The 16,676-nt window shown below is 40.4% G+C and overlaps 1 protein-coding gene across 2 annotated transcripts in view; it reads left to right on the top strand.

Annotated features, from left to right (window-relative positions):
• PSMA5 (proteasome 20S subunit alpha 5) overlaps positions 1-15,572 on the top strand; it is a 509,972-nt gene extending 494,400 nt beyond the window's left edge. For both annotated transcript variants that reach the window (XM_050746808.1, XM_050746809.1), the window contains 7 exons: positions 1,728-1,854; positions 4,085-4,152; positions 5,058-5,165; positions 5,307-5,365; positions 6,445-6,547; positions 7,531-7,617; positions 15,331-15,572. In XM_050746808.1, coding sequence (XP_050602765.1) covers positions 1,728-1,854; positions 4,085-4,152; positions 5,058-5,165; positions 5,307-5,365; positions 6,445-6,547; positions 7,531-7,617; positions 15,331-15,408 — 630 coding nt within the window. In that variant the 3' untranslated portion in view covers positions 15,409-15,572. The remainder of the gene's footprint in view (positions 1-1,727; positions 1,855-4,084; positions 4,153-5,057; positions 5,166-5,306; positions 5,366-6,444; positions 6,548-7,530; positions 7,618-15,330) is intronic.
• The last annotated feature ends 1,104 nt before the right edge of the window (positions 15,573-16,676 follow it).

The following is a 16,676-nucleotide window of genomic DNA, read 5'->3' as shown; positions in this document are numbered from 1 at the left end:
CACTCTGTTGCCCAGGCTGGAGTACAGTGGCATGATCTTGGCTCACTACAACCTCTGCCTCCTGGGCTCAAGCAGTCCTACCGTTTCAGCCTCCCGCGTAGCTGGGAGTATAGGCATATGCTACCAAGCCTGGCTAATTACTGTATTTTTTATAGAAACAGAGTTTCACCATGTTGCCCAGACTGGTCTTGAACTCCTGGACTCATGCAGTCTGCCCACCTCAGCCTCCCAAAGTGCTGGGATTACAGGCATGAGCCACTGTGCCCAACCTGAGTACTCATTTTTTTACATAAAATTTTTTGACAGTTCATCTCCTGTAGTTATGCAGGTATCCACTGATTAAGAAAATACATGCCAAAAAGCTGGTGTACATTTAATAACACTTCTAAATAAAGTCACAACTTAACACATTTGAAAAATAATATATATGTGTGTGAAACGATCATTCAGTCTGCAGACATGTTAAGCAAGTTATACATAAAGATTCATGGGATTCTTTGGAACCCTTTGCAATGCTCACACTTGGCAGTGATTACTTTGTAGAAATAACTGAATATAATGGGAATTCAAAGCACAAAACATAGTCATGGAAGGCTTTGATGAGTGAAATTTGGATAGAGGAAAGGAAGAATGTATTCCAGGGGAGACAGCATGAGCAGAGGGGTGCAAGGGTAGGAGATAATGTGGCTTGAGCAAGTGGGTTGGGCTATACCTGAGGGATTTTGTTGGAGAATAACGAGTAATGAAGTTGGAAGGGAAAAGTGGCATCAGGATATGAAGGCTCTGGAAGTTTATTTGGATATTATATTATAGGCAGTATAGGGTGATGTTAATTCTTGAGAGAAGAAATATAATGATAATAGCATTTTATTAGATCAGTCAGGCTATAACATGAGAGATATATTGAGAGAGAGATTAAAGATGAAAGAGGTTATTGAAGTAATCTAGGCATGGAATATGAATAACATTTGTTCATCTTTGGCAGGCACCATTTTAAGCATTTTGTAATACATAATATGTTTACCTTTCTTGTTATTATTGTCATCCTCATTTTGCACGAAATGGGCATAGAGGAGTAGTAGATGGCTGGGTGTTACATAGAGATAACGAGATGAATTCCAGGTATATTGTGGACTTCTAGCGACCTTAAATAATTAATAGTTTTACACTGTTGGTGGTGATGATGGTGGTGGTTCTTTTTGTCCCTCCCTACCTTCCTTTATTACTTTTTTGGAGGTCAGGTAGGTTGGGGAATATCACCTCTTGGGACAGACCAAGACAGATGTAAGAGGTGAAAAGAGACCGGGTCCAGAAAAGACATTAAGAGTTTTATTACTTTCTTGCCCACTATGTTTAGAACTTTTGAATCTTCCCTCCTCCAAATATTGGCATTAGAGAATGGATTTTTCCAATGTTTGAAAGACTTTGTTGAACTTACTCTTTTGGGGTTCTAGAAATTACCTGGGTAAATTATAAAGAAAACATTAAAAACTTAAAAAAAATTTTAAGGGAGAAAAAAAGAACTTTTTTCTGTAAATCAATATTCTTGCTATTGACAGGAATAGTATATTAATTACTTAGAGTATATTAGGGTGCTCCTTCTCTCTGCCTATAAGATGTGGCCAATTGAAGTTTCTATCATGTGAAGATTTACAGAGAGCTATCGGGTGAGTATGTGAGACAGTTATTTGACCTGTATATGGTAATCATAAGATGTTTCTCTTTAGCTTGGTTCTACAGCCATTGGGATCCAGACATCAGAGGGTGTGTGCCTAGCTGTGGAGAAGAGAATTACTTCCCCACTGATGGAGCCCAGCAGCATTGAGAAAATTGTAGAGATTGATGCTCACATAGGTAAGGAGTGGAGGAAAGCTGTTCTGTAGGACCTGGTCTGGGTTAATTAGTCCTCTGTGATGCTGCAAGGAAGGTTTATGAAATGAACATGTTATCCCCTTGTTTGCTATTATTTTCCAGGCAGTAGGCCAGAATATATAAATGTAGGAGTAGGAGGCTGTTGCAGGGCTCATTTATGTTTAACCTACTCCCAGAAGTACCTTTCCCCTCAAATTTAGACTTGGTAAATGTGATGGTTGTTGAAATATGCAAAGGTTGAATCATAGGCCAGCTCCTTACGATGGTTGGGTCTTTACTGATGCATAATATTTGCTCTAGTAGAAGGCCACCAGAGCACAGGATTATGTATGGGAAGCTGGAGTGTCCATTGAGAAAAGAGGAATTCTCAAAGATCTTTGGAGTGACTACAAGTTATAAGAATAATATAGACTTGACTAGATCAGTCTTCCTCCTTTGTTTTCAGATTATCTTTGTATTCCTTGTTCCCTCTACCCACTTTTTTGGTCTTTAATTCCCCTGCCTTGACTTCTGACATCATTGTATAATAGTATTACAGGGTGAGTAGTTCTAGTTATTTATAGAATGCCATTTTATTTGGCTATCTAAATTTTCTTAACCTGTCTAGTCATCTAATTAATGAAGCATTGGCAAAATAATTAATTGCTTGAAGGCATCAGAACCAAATGCATGGTGACTCTGGAAGCTTGATACTATCTCTTTCATAGATATAGAAACTGAGATTTTATCTTTTAAGATTGGAACATTGTGTCTTCTTTAACTCGAGTCACTTGTCTTTTGAAGGTAGCTCAGTGTCACTACATTCAACAAATTGAGAGCCTACAATGTGCCAGACATTATGCTAGATACCAGGGAATAGAAAGGAATAAGACATAGTCCTTGTTTTCCAGGAGCATACGGTCTAATTGTGGTGGTGGACATGTAAGTAAGTCAATGCAATTAAGTGACAAAAGTATTAAGAAAGACTCTAGTGTGTTCTCAGTAGGAGTACAAAGGAAGAAATAATTAGTTTTGCCTGGAGTCAGTGTTAGTGGGGCTTTCAGAAAAGGATTCCATGAAAGTGATTTTGAGCTGAGTTTAATTCTGAAAGATAAGGAAGTGTACACAAGGCAAACAAGTGTCTGGGTATAGCAAGGGAGAGCATTCTAGTCAGAGGGAATAGAAATGACTGAAGCCGTCATGGTGTAAAATATAAAATACCATAGCAGAAGCAGTTTTGTGGGACTGGGACATGAACTGCAGCAACAGATGAGTTGGTCAGAGAGCGGAATTCCTTTTTTACCACACCAAAGGCTTCAATGTAATCCTTTTGCAAGGATGGGAAAGGTTTTAAGCAATGAGGTAATAGGATCCCATTACAATTTTAGAAAGGCCATTCTGATAATGATATTAAAGGTAGACTAAAGAGGGCTGAGACTAGAGGCAGGGAGGCCAGTTTAAAACTTGTAATAGTCCAAACAAAGAGATGGTGGAGGTTTTAACTAACACAGTAGCCAGAGAATGGAGAGGAAGATAGAAATTGACAGAACTTGTGATCTGATTGGTTGTGAGGGCCAAGGAAGAAGACGGGGTCTAGAAGGGAAATGAGTGTGTGATATGTCCAAGTAGATATATTAAGGAAGTTATTTGGCTTTATATGTCTGAAACTTGGGAGAGAAACTTAGACTGGAGATTTAGATTTGAGTCATGGTGCGTAAAATAACAGTATAGCCATAATTGTGGTGGCTTGGGCCATCAGGCAAACTCTCTGATATAACTAGTTGTTTTGTGTTTGGGACAGAGAGGCAAAAGACTTTTGATTTATTCGAGAGTCCTCCACTGTAGTCCATAGTGAGGTGATTTTCTTTTCTCTGTTTCCCAGGTTGGGACATTCGTGTTTGCTTAGTTTGAAAATGTATCATCATCTACAAAGAGTGCTAAAGGGATGTTTAGGGATGTAATATGTGGAAATTCATGTTTGTTTAGCTGCTTTTCTCTGGACTTATTTTTATCATCTGGACTTGTGTGTCATTGTGGATGGTTTTTTGTTTCTAACATCGTTAATACTTGGGTTCAGGGCAGATCATTTCCTATCTAAACTTTCGGGTATAAAATGCCATGGGATAGCTGAATGGCTGCCATGGTTCCACTCCAGAATTTCAGGATTTCCTGAGTGGATGAAAGAGTTCTACAAGGATTTGGCCACTGGGTCACTGTCGCTTTTACATTGCAGGTTGTGCCATGAGTGGGCTAATTGCTGATGCTAAGACTTTAATTGATAAAGCCAGAGTGGAGACACAGGTAAAATTGGTATTATCTCCCTTTTACCAGGATACTTGAGTTGCTTGTTTAGTGATTATGTAGCTGCCTGGGCTATACTGCAGGTGTCTGTGTCAATATTAGATGTGGCTCTTGGGAGTAATTTTGGGTAGAATTCCCAGTTAGAACTTTCTGGGGCTTGGAGTTTAGCTGTCTGATCACTGCAGTTTTAAAGAGGCTCTGGTCAGTAGTGCTGACAGTGTCTTCCTTTTTTTTTTTTGGCTTTGCCTTATATAAAGCATGCATTGTAATGCATTGTTTCCTAATTGACTTTCTGTGGGAGCATCATGGCAGGAGGTGGACATAGTTAAAGGATATTCTCACCTCAACTGCCTTTGTTGCCAGGCTTGCAAATAACAGCCCTCCTCTGGTGAGTAATAACTTGTACCAGCTGACAAATACTGGTCAGGGATACTGTTTTTTTTGTTTTTTTTAAACTTTGTAGCTGCTGCTTGGAGATAGGCTAGTAAGAAAAATATATCTCACGGTAAAATTTTTTGCACTTACTTGCAAGTTTGCTGTCTGTACTTATGTAAGAATAAGTCATTTAACTTAAACATCAACAGAATAAGCTAGAGTCTTTGAGGGAAAGAGGCACTTTTAGTTTTTGACAAGAGTAAACTTGGTGCTTTCAGGGCATATTCCTCTTTTTCAAGGCAATAATTGTCTTGTCCGTCGTTGCTTAGAGTCCTTGTGATAATGTTTATTTCCAGAGCTATTTCTCTTCCTCTCATGTACTCCCAAGTACTCAGGGTTAATGTTAATTAAGAAAACCACATTTGAGCCTTCAGTTTCCAATCCCAGTTTAAAGGAATGTGCGTAGTGAGATGGTGGGCTGCCTCAGTGTCCTTATTAGAAGGGTGTACCATGGTTTGCTCTTCTTCTAGAACCACTGGTTCACCTACAATGAGACAATGACAGTGGAGAGTGTGACCCAAGCTGTGTCCAATCTGGCTCTCCAGTTTGGAGAAGAAGATGCAGATCCAGGTGCCATGGTGAGTGTGATACTTGTGTCGAGTTTTTTTTATTGTTCTGTGGGACTTAGGACATTTGTCCTGTAAACATAACATTCCCAGCCCCTCTCACTCCTTACTTCATAGCCATTTATCTTAATATCTCTTGCCTTTTGGTTCTAGTCTCGTCCCTTTGGAGTAGCATTGTTATTTGGAGGAGTTGATGAGAAAGGACCTCAGCTGTAAGTACCATTTTGTAATTTTCCCCCATGCTTTTGTGGGGAGTTATTTTAATTTGGGGTGGGGACTGAGAAGATTATTGTAGACTATTAGCCAGGTATTAGCACACACCTGTAGTCCCAGCTACTTGAAGGCTGAGGCAGGAGGATCTCTTGAGCCCGGGAGTTGTCATCCAGGCTGTAGTGAGCTTATGATTATGTCACTGCACTCCAGCCTGGATAACAGAGTCAGACCCCATCTCTTTAAAAAATGTATTTAAAAAAGATTATTGTAAAAAGGGCTATTGTTAAGTGTGTGTGTGTATATATATATATATATATATATATATATGGCTTCTAATACTAAAGTTTAGTGATTCTATGCCGTTTGCCCAAATTTGGGGATTCCATGAAGAATTCCTCTATTGGAACCAGTGCTAATTCTGGAAGGAATTAGAAGTAACTTGTTACTATAGTCAGGGTATGTTTTAGAGCTTTGCTCTGGAATGTTGATCTGATCCTCATCCTCAGATATTTCTAAGATAGGCATAAACAAGTACCATATTTATACATACTATACTTCTGAATCCCTAAGGAAGCTGCTAATTTTCTTAAACACTTTCTAAAATGTCTGGTTTCTCCAGACATAGAACATCTTTTAGATCTGTGCCTCAATATATTTTTTTTTTTTTTGAGACGGAGTCTCGCTGTGTCACCCAGGCTGGGGTGCAATCGCCGGATCTCAGCTCACTGCAAGCTCCGCCTCCTGGGTTTACACCATTCTCCTGCCTCAGCCTCCTGAGTAGGTGGGACTACAGGGGCCCGCCACCTCGCCCGGCTAGTTTTTTGTATTTTTTAGTAGAGACGGGGTTTCACCGTGTTAGCCAGGATGGTCTCGATCTCCTGACCTCGTGATCCGCCCGTCTCGGCCTCCCAAAGTGCTGGGATTACAGGCTTGAGCCACTGCGCCCGGCTGCCTCAATGTTTCAGTGGTGTCTCCTGGCTCTAGGGCCAAGCATTTGTGCTTTGTTTTAGTGAGACGTTTGTTACGTAAAGTGCCACCACTCCTGAGCATTTTAGTCCTCATTTTGGGGGTTTTGCAGGTTTCATATGGATCCATCTGGGACCTTTGTACAGTGTGATGCTCGTGCAATTGGCTCTGCTTCAGAGGGTGCCCAAAGCTCCTTGCAAGAAGTTTACCACAAGGTAATTAAGTATTCTCACAACTCTTACTATTTTTTTAATTCATGGTATAATTGACATATAATAAAATGTGCAAACCTTAAGAGTTCAGTTCTATGAGTTTTGACAATTGCAAAACAAGGTAACACTTTCATCACCGCCAAAAAAATGCTCATCCACATTCCAGTCAATCTCTTTCCCTCCTTTACAACCATGTTTACCACTGTCCATTAGTTTTGTCTGTTCTTATGCTTTGTTATAAATGGAATTAAACAGTTAGTCAGTTTGTATCTGTTTTGTTTAACACTGATTCTGAGATCCATTCATGTTGTACCAGTATTTCCATTTGATGGCTGAGTAATATACCGTGGTATGGGTGTACCACAATATGTTTATCCTCTATCTCCACAGCTTTACTTAGCGTTTTACAATTGGTTCTTGAAGCAAGTGGGCATTTGGTATTTTCTTTGTGAGATGGGAAGATTTGGTTTTGGGTAACTCATTGGTGTGATTGAAGGCTGCTGTACTTATTCAGGTGGTTCATATGGGGAAGCCTGCTTACATTAGCTCCTAATAATATTGATTTTACATGTGGAGGAAATTAGGTACAAAACAGGGTAAATATGAATTTTCTAAATCATTAGGCTACCTCTTAGATCATTTGGGCATTGTTCATAGGATATTGCCAATAATATTATCTTCTAAATTAAAAGAGGAATTCAAATGTACACAAGATAAGTCTATCCCTTTCCCCTTCTTCAAAGATTACTTTGGTTGGTGACTTTATTGTGGCTCACAATAAGGTTTTGGGGTTTTTTCCCTGAAAAAGTGTATTCTACTTATTTGCCATTTACTTGAGTTCTGGAGATACTTGTAATGCACCATAGTAAGTAAGATGTTTGACATACTTGCTACATACTTTTTTCAGTGAGATAAAGGGAAAATCTTTGAAGGAAGGAGGGATTGCGTATAATTAATAGGCATCTTCTTGCCTTCTTTGTTTCAAGTCTATGACTTTGAAAGAAGCCATCAAGTCTTCACTCATCATCCTCAAACAAGTAATGGAGGAGAAGCTGAATGCAACAAACATTGAGGTACTTTCTGTTTTATTGTTGAATTTTTTTTGTTTGTTTTTTTAAGAGATGAGGTCTGGCTATATTTGCCTAGACTAGACTGGTCTTGAACTCATGGGCTCAAGTGGTCCTCCCACCCCAGCCTCTTGAGTAGCTGGGGCTATAGGTGCACACACCAGGCCTGGCTAATGTTTTTTAATTTTTTTAGAGATGGGGTCTTGCTATGTTGCCCAGATTGGTCTTAAACTCCTGGCCTCAGGCAGTTCTCCTGCCTTAGCCTCCTAAGTAGCTGGAACTATAGGTGAGAGCCACTGCACCTGGCTGTTTTATTGTTTTTTATTCAGATATTATAGCTGGCATTGCTGAAGACTACATAGATCATAGAAATCACATTTTTGTATATTTAGTTCCTAAGAAATTATTAACAGCCTTTGAATAATAAACAGCTTTAGTAAAGTGGTGCTGGCAAAAGCCAGAATTCAGTGAGTTAAAGAATGAGGCCTGGCGAGGTGGCTCACGCCTGTAATCCCAGCACTTTGAAAGGCCAAGGCAGGCAGATCACTTGAGACCAGCCTGGCCAGCATGGCAAAACCCCATCTCTACCAAAAATACAAAAACTAGCCAGGTGTGGTGGCACACACCTGTAGTCCCAGCTACTAGGGAGGCTGAGGCATGAGAATTGCTTGAACCCAGGATTCGGAAGTTGCAGTGAGCTACTGCACTCCAACCTGGGCGATAGAGGGAGACTCTGTCTCAAAAATAAAATAAACAGAATGAAAGGGAGGTGATGAGTGGAGAAAACAAGAGTATGCTGCTTTCTTAAGTTTGATTTGTGTTGGCAGAAGGTAGCATTCAATAAAAGGATTGTGTCGTTTTAAGGATAGGGAAGTCTTGAAAATATAAACAGAGATGAAACTAGCTTATAGAAAAATGTTGAAAGAGCCAGGCGCAGTTGTCTGTAATCCCAGCACTTTGGGAGGCTGAGACAGGTGGATCGCTTGAGGGCAGGAGTTCAAGACCAGCCTGCCCAATATGGTGAAACCTCATCTCTACTAAAAATACAAAAATTAGCCAGGCGTGGTGGTGGATGCCTGTAATCCCAGCTACTTGGGAAGCTGAGGTATGAGAATCGCTTGAACTCAGGATGTGGAGGTTGCAGTGAGCCGAGATTTTACCACTGCACTCCAGCCTGGGTGACAGAACGAGACTCTCTCAAAAAAAAAAAAAAAAAAAAAAAAAAACCTGAAAGAAATAAAAGGAGAGGTTAGGATAGTGATGGAAAAGTTATAGAAGAGGTAAGGGGTGGTACACATGAAAAAGTTGGTTTTGAAAAGTAAAATTCATTCAGCATCATACTGAGTACCCATTATATAGCAGGTATTATGCTGGATGCCCAGGGATACAGACACAGAAAATCCAATTCCTATTCAAGTAGTATACTGTGTAGTGCAGGGAACATATAGATAATAAGAACCAACCTGGGGTGATACTTCTATAATGTCAGTAAGAACAGATTCCCGTATGTGTAACTTAGACTAAAGCATTAGGGAAGCTTCTTGGAAGAGGAGATGTCTGGAAAAGGGAGCAGAAAGGTATTCCAGGAAGAGGGGACAACATGTGCAAAGGGTTCAAGATGTAAAAATAACATTGTGGGTAAAGGAAACTTTGAAGTTTTGTCTGACTGTTGGGTGTGGGATATATATAAGATGGTGGGGGATGGTAAGGGATGAGACTGGAGAGGTATGGACCAGCTTGGGAATGTCCTTTTTTAGTATGCTAAGAGTAGACAGGAGAAAAGGAAGTAATGACGAGTAAAGATAGGTGGGTTTGGCGGTAAACTGGAGAGATGTCCCACATTTCCCCGGAATTTTCCTAGTGATTGTAAGGTCATCTGCTGAGGGTGGGTGAATGCAACAGTAAAATTGAGAATGGGAAATATTTGGAAAAGTCATTATGGATAGGGAAAAGAGAAGACAGGGAAGAGTAAAAGGATTGCTAGGCCATATTAAAATCCTAGCTGAGGCCAGTAATCCCAGCACTTTGGGAAGCCAAGGCAGGCAGATCACGTGAGGCCAGAAGTTCAAGAGCAGCCTGGCCAACATAGTGAAACCCCGGCTTTACTAAAAAAATACAAAAAATTAGCTGGGTGTGGTGAGCTATTCGGGAGGCCGAGGTATGAGAATTGCTTTAATCTGGGAGGTAGAGGTTGCAGTGAGCTAAGATTGCACTCCACCCTGGGCAACAGCACGAAACTTTGTCTCAGAAAATAAATAAATAAAATGTAAAGGCCAACCAAGGCTATAATTATAAATCAGTAATTAAACCAATTAGTACTTACCAGGATATTTGTTGACTACACTCATGAGAAAATGGATGGTTGGATTAATCCATAGTAGGGGATTGACTAGTTAAGGACAGAAGATTAGAGAATACTGGAGGGTATTGTTGGTGAATGTCTCACCCATAGAACCAGCTTTCATAGGCTGCTGTGAAAGGTCAGTCTAAGGAGGACTAACATTTGGGAGCCACTGCTCTAGAACCCATCTGCTGTAAGTTCTTAGTCCATTAGTTGTTCCTTGGAGCTCCAGCCTCCCGCCTTTTCCCCTAAGAAAAGGAAAATATCCGGCCAGGCACGGTGGCTCACGCCTGTAATCCCAGCACTTTGGGAGGCCGAGGCAGGCGGATCACGAGGTCAGGAGATTGAGACCATCCTGGCCAACATGGTGAAACCCCATCTCTACTAAAAATACAAAAAAATTAGCTGGGCATGGTGGCGGGTGCCTCTAGTTCCAGCTACTCCGGAGGCTGAGGCAGGAGAATGGAGTGAACCCGGGAGGCGGAGCTTGCAGTGAGCCGAGATCGTGTCACTGCACTCCAGCCTGGGCGACAGAGCGAGACTCTGTCTCAAAAAAAAAAAAAAAATCCAAGTTACATCTTACATCTTTCTTTTAAAGAAAATCTTTATATATACCTCCTTCTGTCTAGTGTCCTTACTTTTAATGAACTTTTTTGAGATATAATTTACATACAGTAAAATGTACCAATTTTAAGTTTACAATTCAGCAGATGTTGACAAATGTACTACCCCATATGTGTCACCCCAGTCATTATATCGATCCTCCCAAAAAGTTCCCTCATGTCACTTTGTAGTCTCTTCCCCCATATTGATCTACTTTTTGTCACTATAGATTTGTTTTGCGTTCTAGAATTTCATATAAATGTTTTGGTTGGTTTTTTTTTAAGAGATGAGGTCTGGCTATATTGCCTAGACTGGTCTTGAACTCATGGGCTCAAGTAGTCCTCCCACCCCAGCCTCTCTAGTGGCTGGGACTACAAGTGCACACACCAGGCCTGGCTAATGTTTTTTAATTTTTTTAGAGATGGGGTCTTGCTGTGTTGCCCAGACTGGTCTTAAACTCCAGGCCTCAGGCAGTTCTCCTGCCTCAGCCTCCTGAGTAGCTGGGACTGTAGGTGACTATAGGGACTATACTTCTTTCACTTGGCATGATTTTGAGATTCACCCGTGTTGCATCAATTCTGTTACATTTTATTGCTGAGTGCTATTTCATCCATCCTATTTTTTCACCTTTATTGCCAAGTCTCCTCCAAACAGAACCTGTCTTATCTCCACTGCTTCACCTCTCATTTACTCCTCAATCATTACTATTTGTTTCAGCTTTTATTATTTCCATGAGACTGCTCCTTGGTAAGATAACTCTTATTTGTCAGATTTCATGGTCACTCTTTGGAACTATCATTTGACCTTTTTGAAGCATTCACCTCAAATTTGACGGTTCTAAAATTAAAATCATTATCTTTCTTAAAAACCATTTCATCTTCCCATATTTCTAATTTTGGCTGATGACACCCCCAGTGCACTTGTTATGCACATGAGAAACCTGGAAGACTTTGATTTTCCTTCCCTTTTACTCAAATCATTTCTTTGCTCCCTTACAAATAACTCCCAAGTCAATGTCCCTTCTGCATCCCTACTTCCAGTGCCTTCTTTTGTTCAGGTCCCCATTTTTCCCCTACCTTGTATATTTTCAGAGGCCTCCTAATTAATCTTGCCCTCCTCCATTTCAGTCCATTTTTTCCTCATTGTGCTACTACAGTGGATTTTCTAAGCTACATCTAATCTTAATTGTTCTCCGCTTAAAAAATATTTTCTGGCCGGATATGGTGGCTCACGCCTGTAATCCCACCACTTTGGTAAGGCAAGATTGGTGGATCACTTGAGGCCAGGAGTTCAAGACCAGCCAGACTAGCATGGTGAAAGCCCTGTCTCTAATAAAAATACAAGAAATTAGCTAGGCACGGTGACATGCGCCTATAATCCCAGGTACTAAGGAGGCTGAGGCATGAGAATTGCTTGAACCCAGGAGGCGGAGGTTGCAGTGAGCTGGGATCATGCCACTACACTCCAGAGCAAGACTCTGTCTCAAAAACAAACAAACAAACAAACCTTTTCTGACTTCTGTTGTCTGTGAGATAAATTCCAAAATTCTTTTCATGGCATAATTCACTACTACTTAAGTCATTTGTTTAATCTATTAGAGACTTTGCTAAGCATTTTACATGCAATTACTTCTCTTAATCTTCACAACACTTCTATGAGATAGATATTCCTATTCCGAAAATCTTATTTTACAGAAGAGGAAACTGACTTTGAGAGGGTAGGGCCAACAGGTAAATGGTAGAGTCAGGATTTGAATCCAGGTCTGGTCTTAGGTCTTATACTTTTAACCGCTTTAATGTACTGTCTCCCATGGGCTCTGACCCCCCTGTTCCCTCTTCTTTTCACTTCATATTCCATATGCAACCTCCACTCTAGCCATACAGAATTACTTTCAATTTTGCAAATACATCATGTTCTTTTGTGGTTCTGCACATTTGCACATTGTTTCCCTTCCTGTGTTTGATTGTCTGACCCATTCTTGCCATGCTTTAATACATAACTCAAAAGTTGCTTCTCCCTGAAGCCTTCCTGGGCTCCCCCAGATCACTCTTATACATATGCTTAGCTTTATTATAACACTTACCTGACATTGAACACATTTGGCATCTAGCACTTAGTAAATAAGATGGACTTTCTTTCTTTGGATCCTTAGTCACAAGTACATGTAACTAATACACAGGTGCTTATTAATTAATTATTGGTGAAATAGAGTGAAAGACAATATCTGTTCTACCTGCCTCATAGAAGTGTTTTTTGAAAGTGAGATAAATAGAAAATTTTCTTTCATATTATGCAAATAAATTTATTATTATGCAAATGTAAGGGATTATTTTTACTTATCTAGTGATGAGCAACTTCCTGAAAGCAGTCCTTGGCTCAAACTCTATTATTAATGGTATGATTTGCGTTCCAGTTCTTCTGTAGGACTGTTCTACTCAAGAGTTTTCCCAGTTTCTGCTTTTTAGCCCCTGTAATGTTTTGAGAAGGCTAGCCTGAGTCATGAGTGAAATTCTTTAGGCCCTAACTCTTTAGATTATTGCCCTTGTATTTCTGTGTCTTCACGTCATTGATCATCAAGTAAAGATATACCTTAACAGAAGCAGTAGTAACATTTTTATTTATTTATTTATTTATTTGAGATAGGATCTCACTTTGTTGCCTGGGCTAAAGTGCAGTGGTGCGATCTCAGCTCACTGCAACCTCCACATCCCAGGTTCAAGCAATTCTTGTGCCTCAGCTGGGACTACAGGCACGTGCCACTGTGCCTAACTAATTTTTGTATTTTTAGTAGAGATGGGGTTTTGCCATGTTTGCCAGGCTGGTATCAAACTCCTGACCTCAGGTGATCCACCTGCCCCAGCCTCACAAAGTGCCAGAATTAAAGGAATTTTGTCTGGCCAAAAGAAGCAGTAATATTTGTATGTTTAAATATCCTTGGAATGGAACTCATGGTCTATATGGTAAACTAATTGTTTACCTATATTTTGCAAATATATTTGGGACTTTTCTGACATTTCACGTAATTGGAGATATATCTTTTAGGAGAATCTAGAGGAGACTATAAGCTTTGAGAGGAGAACATTTTTTTAAGTCTGTTCCCAGGTATCGGGTGTCTTAAAATGTGCAACAGTCTTTCTGAATTTTACTTATAGATGAGGCAGAGGATACTAAACATCATATAACTGGATTATGCTAATTCTGTCTCGCAACTTTCAAGTTATATTAAATATCAGGACTGAAAATTACTTTAAAATGCCCTACTATCTTTATAATTTTTAAAAAAATTGTTATTAATTAATTTATTGTTTTAGACAGGGCCTCTTTCTGTCACCCAGGCTGGAGTGCAGTGGGACGATCACAACCCACTGCAGCCCTAATCTCCCAGGGTCAAGCAATTCTCCCACCTCAGCCTCCTGAGTATGTGGGACACAGGCATTTGCTACACCCCCTGCTAGTTTTGGGGTTTTTTTTTTGGTAGACACGGGGTCTCCCTGTGTTGTCCAGACTGGTTTTTGACTCTCGGACTCAAGTGTACCTCCCGCCTCAGTCTCCCAAAGTGCTGGGGTTACAAGCATGAGCTACTGTTTCCAGCCATGTGTTTAATTTTAAAAACTGAAAAAAAAAAAAAAAAAAAGACACTATGAGGAAATGACATGTAAAACACACATCTTTTGAGGCAAATGTGGCACCTATTGCTCAGTATTGCCTAAAACTGTGGGACACGATCAGCAGAGAGAATGGAAAACCTGGCCATGTTAGTTAAATTTGAAATTAACCATCTGGACTTCCAGTTATTACTGATATCTTCAGCAGTCACAACTGATTTCCTATGCCAGTGTTAATGAAATATTTTCTTGTCCAGTCCTTTTAAAAAACATAACAGGCCAGGTGTAGTAGCTCACACCTGTAATCCTAGCACTTTGGGAGGCCAAGGTGGGTGGATCACCTGAGGTTGGTTCGAGACCAGCCTGATCAACATGGAGAAACACTGTCTCTACTAAAAATACAAAATTAGCCAGGCGTGGTGGTGCATGTCTGTAATCTCAGCTACAGGGAGGCTGAGGCAGGAAAATCGCTTGAACCTGGGAGGTGGAGGTTGCGGTGAGCCTAGATCATGCCATTGCACTCCAGCCTGGACAACAAGAGTGAAACTCTGTCTCAAAAAACAACAACAACAAACTTTTTTGATAAGTTTTGCCACATAAACAATTTTAGGGAAAACACCTGACAGTAGTTAATGATTATTTGTTGTAGGCAATGGTCTAAGCACGTTACATATATTAACATTTAATCCTCACAACTACTCTGTGAATTAGCTATTCTTATTGTCCTCATTGTACAGATGAAGAAATAGAGGCACAGAGTGGCCAAGTAACCTGAAGTCACACACACAAGCTCAACTTTTAAGTATTTAAATATACTTCGAATATAATTCTAAAGGAGTCTTTAACAGAAAAAAGTACTGACTCCGTGTACTTTGCCGCTGCTTTTGTGATCCCTGTTGAAGTGACTTCAAGAAGTGACAGTGATGCCAGGCATTTGGTTAAGTATGATGTGGTGAGTTAACCTTAAAATAGAAAATTTGGTCAATAAGCATTTTTATTTTGGAGCCAGAGAGCTATTTTAGGGACCTGCTGCCTGGGAAGGCCTTGGGACAGCAGATCCCTTAGTTCCTAATGAATAGCTGCATCACCAACACAGCTTCTCCTGACCATGGTAGGGCCATCTGCAGGGTAACTGAGCCCAGCTTATTAACCCTTCTGTTTTCTTTCCAGCTAGCCACAGTGCAGCCTGGCCAGAATTTCCACATGTTCACAAAGGAAGAACTTGAAGAGGTTATCAAGGACATTTAAGGAAGCCTGATTCTCAGAACTTCTCTGGGACAATTTCAGTTCTTAATAATGTCCGTAAATTTTATTTCCAACTCCTGATCCTTGGAAAATCTCCATTGTATGTGCATTTTTTTAATGATGTCTGTACATAAAGGCAGTTCTGAAATAAAGAAAATTTTAAAATATTTGTTAATAGACTCTTCTGATAGTCTTTTTTTCTTTTCTTTTTTCTTTTTTAAAGAGATGAGGTCTCACTATATTGCCCAGGCTGGTTTCGAACTCCTGGGTTCAAGTGATCTTCCCGCCTCTGCCTCCTGAAGTGCTGGGATTATAGGGGAGAGCCACTGCACCCAGCCATTGTAATACAGTCTTTGTTTGAAATGCATATGTTAGTGGGCCAAAAGGATAGCATTATTAATATCCCTATTCTGTGAAGATGTCTGTTCTAAAACTGTTTTAGTGATGCTCTATAACAGAATCAACTATACCCATTAATCCCTTGGTGTTGATAAATGAACTCTTCCCAGTGGTTAATAGATGTTAGTCCAGCTCTTCCCAGTGGTTAATAGATGTTAACAGCACTGTAAATCCATTTTTGGCCCTGTAATTTCTTGAGCAAACATGTATTTTTGCTGCTTTTCTTATAAGGAGATGCTACTAATTGACTATCAGAAGAACATGTTTTGAGGTCCTCCTCAAAACACTGATGGGTTGGAATAAGCCATCAACAGTGTTGTACCAGTTCTTGGGTCTTGATAGACAATTTGGAAAGAGATTTCCTTGTTTACGAAGTGAAGGACTAAGAATTAAATTAATGACCTTGGCCTTACTGGCAATCAATTACAAATCTCAGCCATATCAGGAAGAGAATTATAAAATTCAGAAGCAGTTTGGCCGGGCGCAGTGGCTCAAGCCTGTAATCCCAGCACTTTGGGAGGCCAAGGCGGGTGGATCACGAGGTCAGGAGATCGAGACCATCCTGGCTAACATGGTGAAACCCCGTCTCTACTAAAAATACAAAAAACTAGCCGGGCGTGGTGGCGGGCGCCTGTAGTCCCAGCTACTCGGAGGCTGAGGCAGGAGAATGGCGTGAACCTGGGAGGCGGAGCTTGCAGTGAGCCGAGATCGCGCCACTGCACTCCAGCCTGGGTGACACAGCGCGAGACTCCGTCTCAAAAAAAAAATAAAAATAAAAAAATAAAATAAAATTCAGAAGCAGTTTACATTAGACTTTGGAATGAATGACGAACTCTCCCCATTAGAGCTGCCATCATATGACTGGTGGAGAC

This window comes from Macaca thibetana, chromosome 1 (assembly GCF_024542745.1).
Source record: "Macaca thibetana thibetana isolate TM-01 chromosome 1, ASM2454274v1, whole genome shotgun sequence".
In the NCBI taxonomy this organism is placed as follows: domain Eukaryota; kingdom Metazoa; phylum Chordata; class Mammalia; order Primates; family Cercopithecidae; genus Macaca; species Macaca thibetana.
The sequence above is the reverse complement of the archived record's forward strand: the minus strand, read 5'-3'. Positions and strand labels throughout refer to the sequence as shown.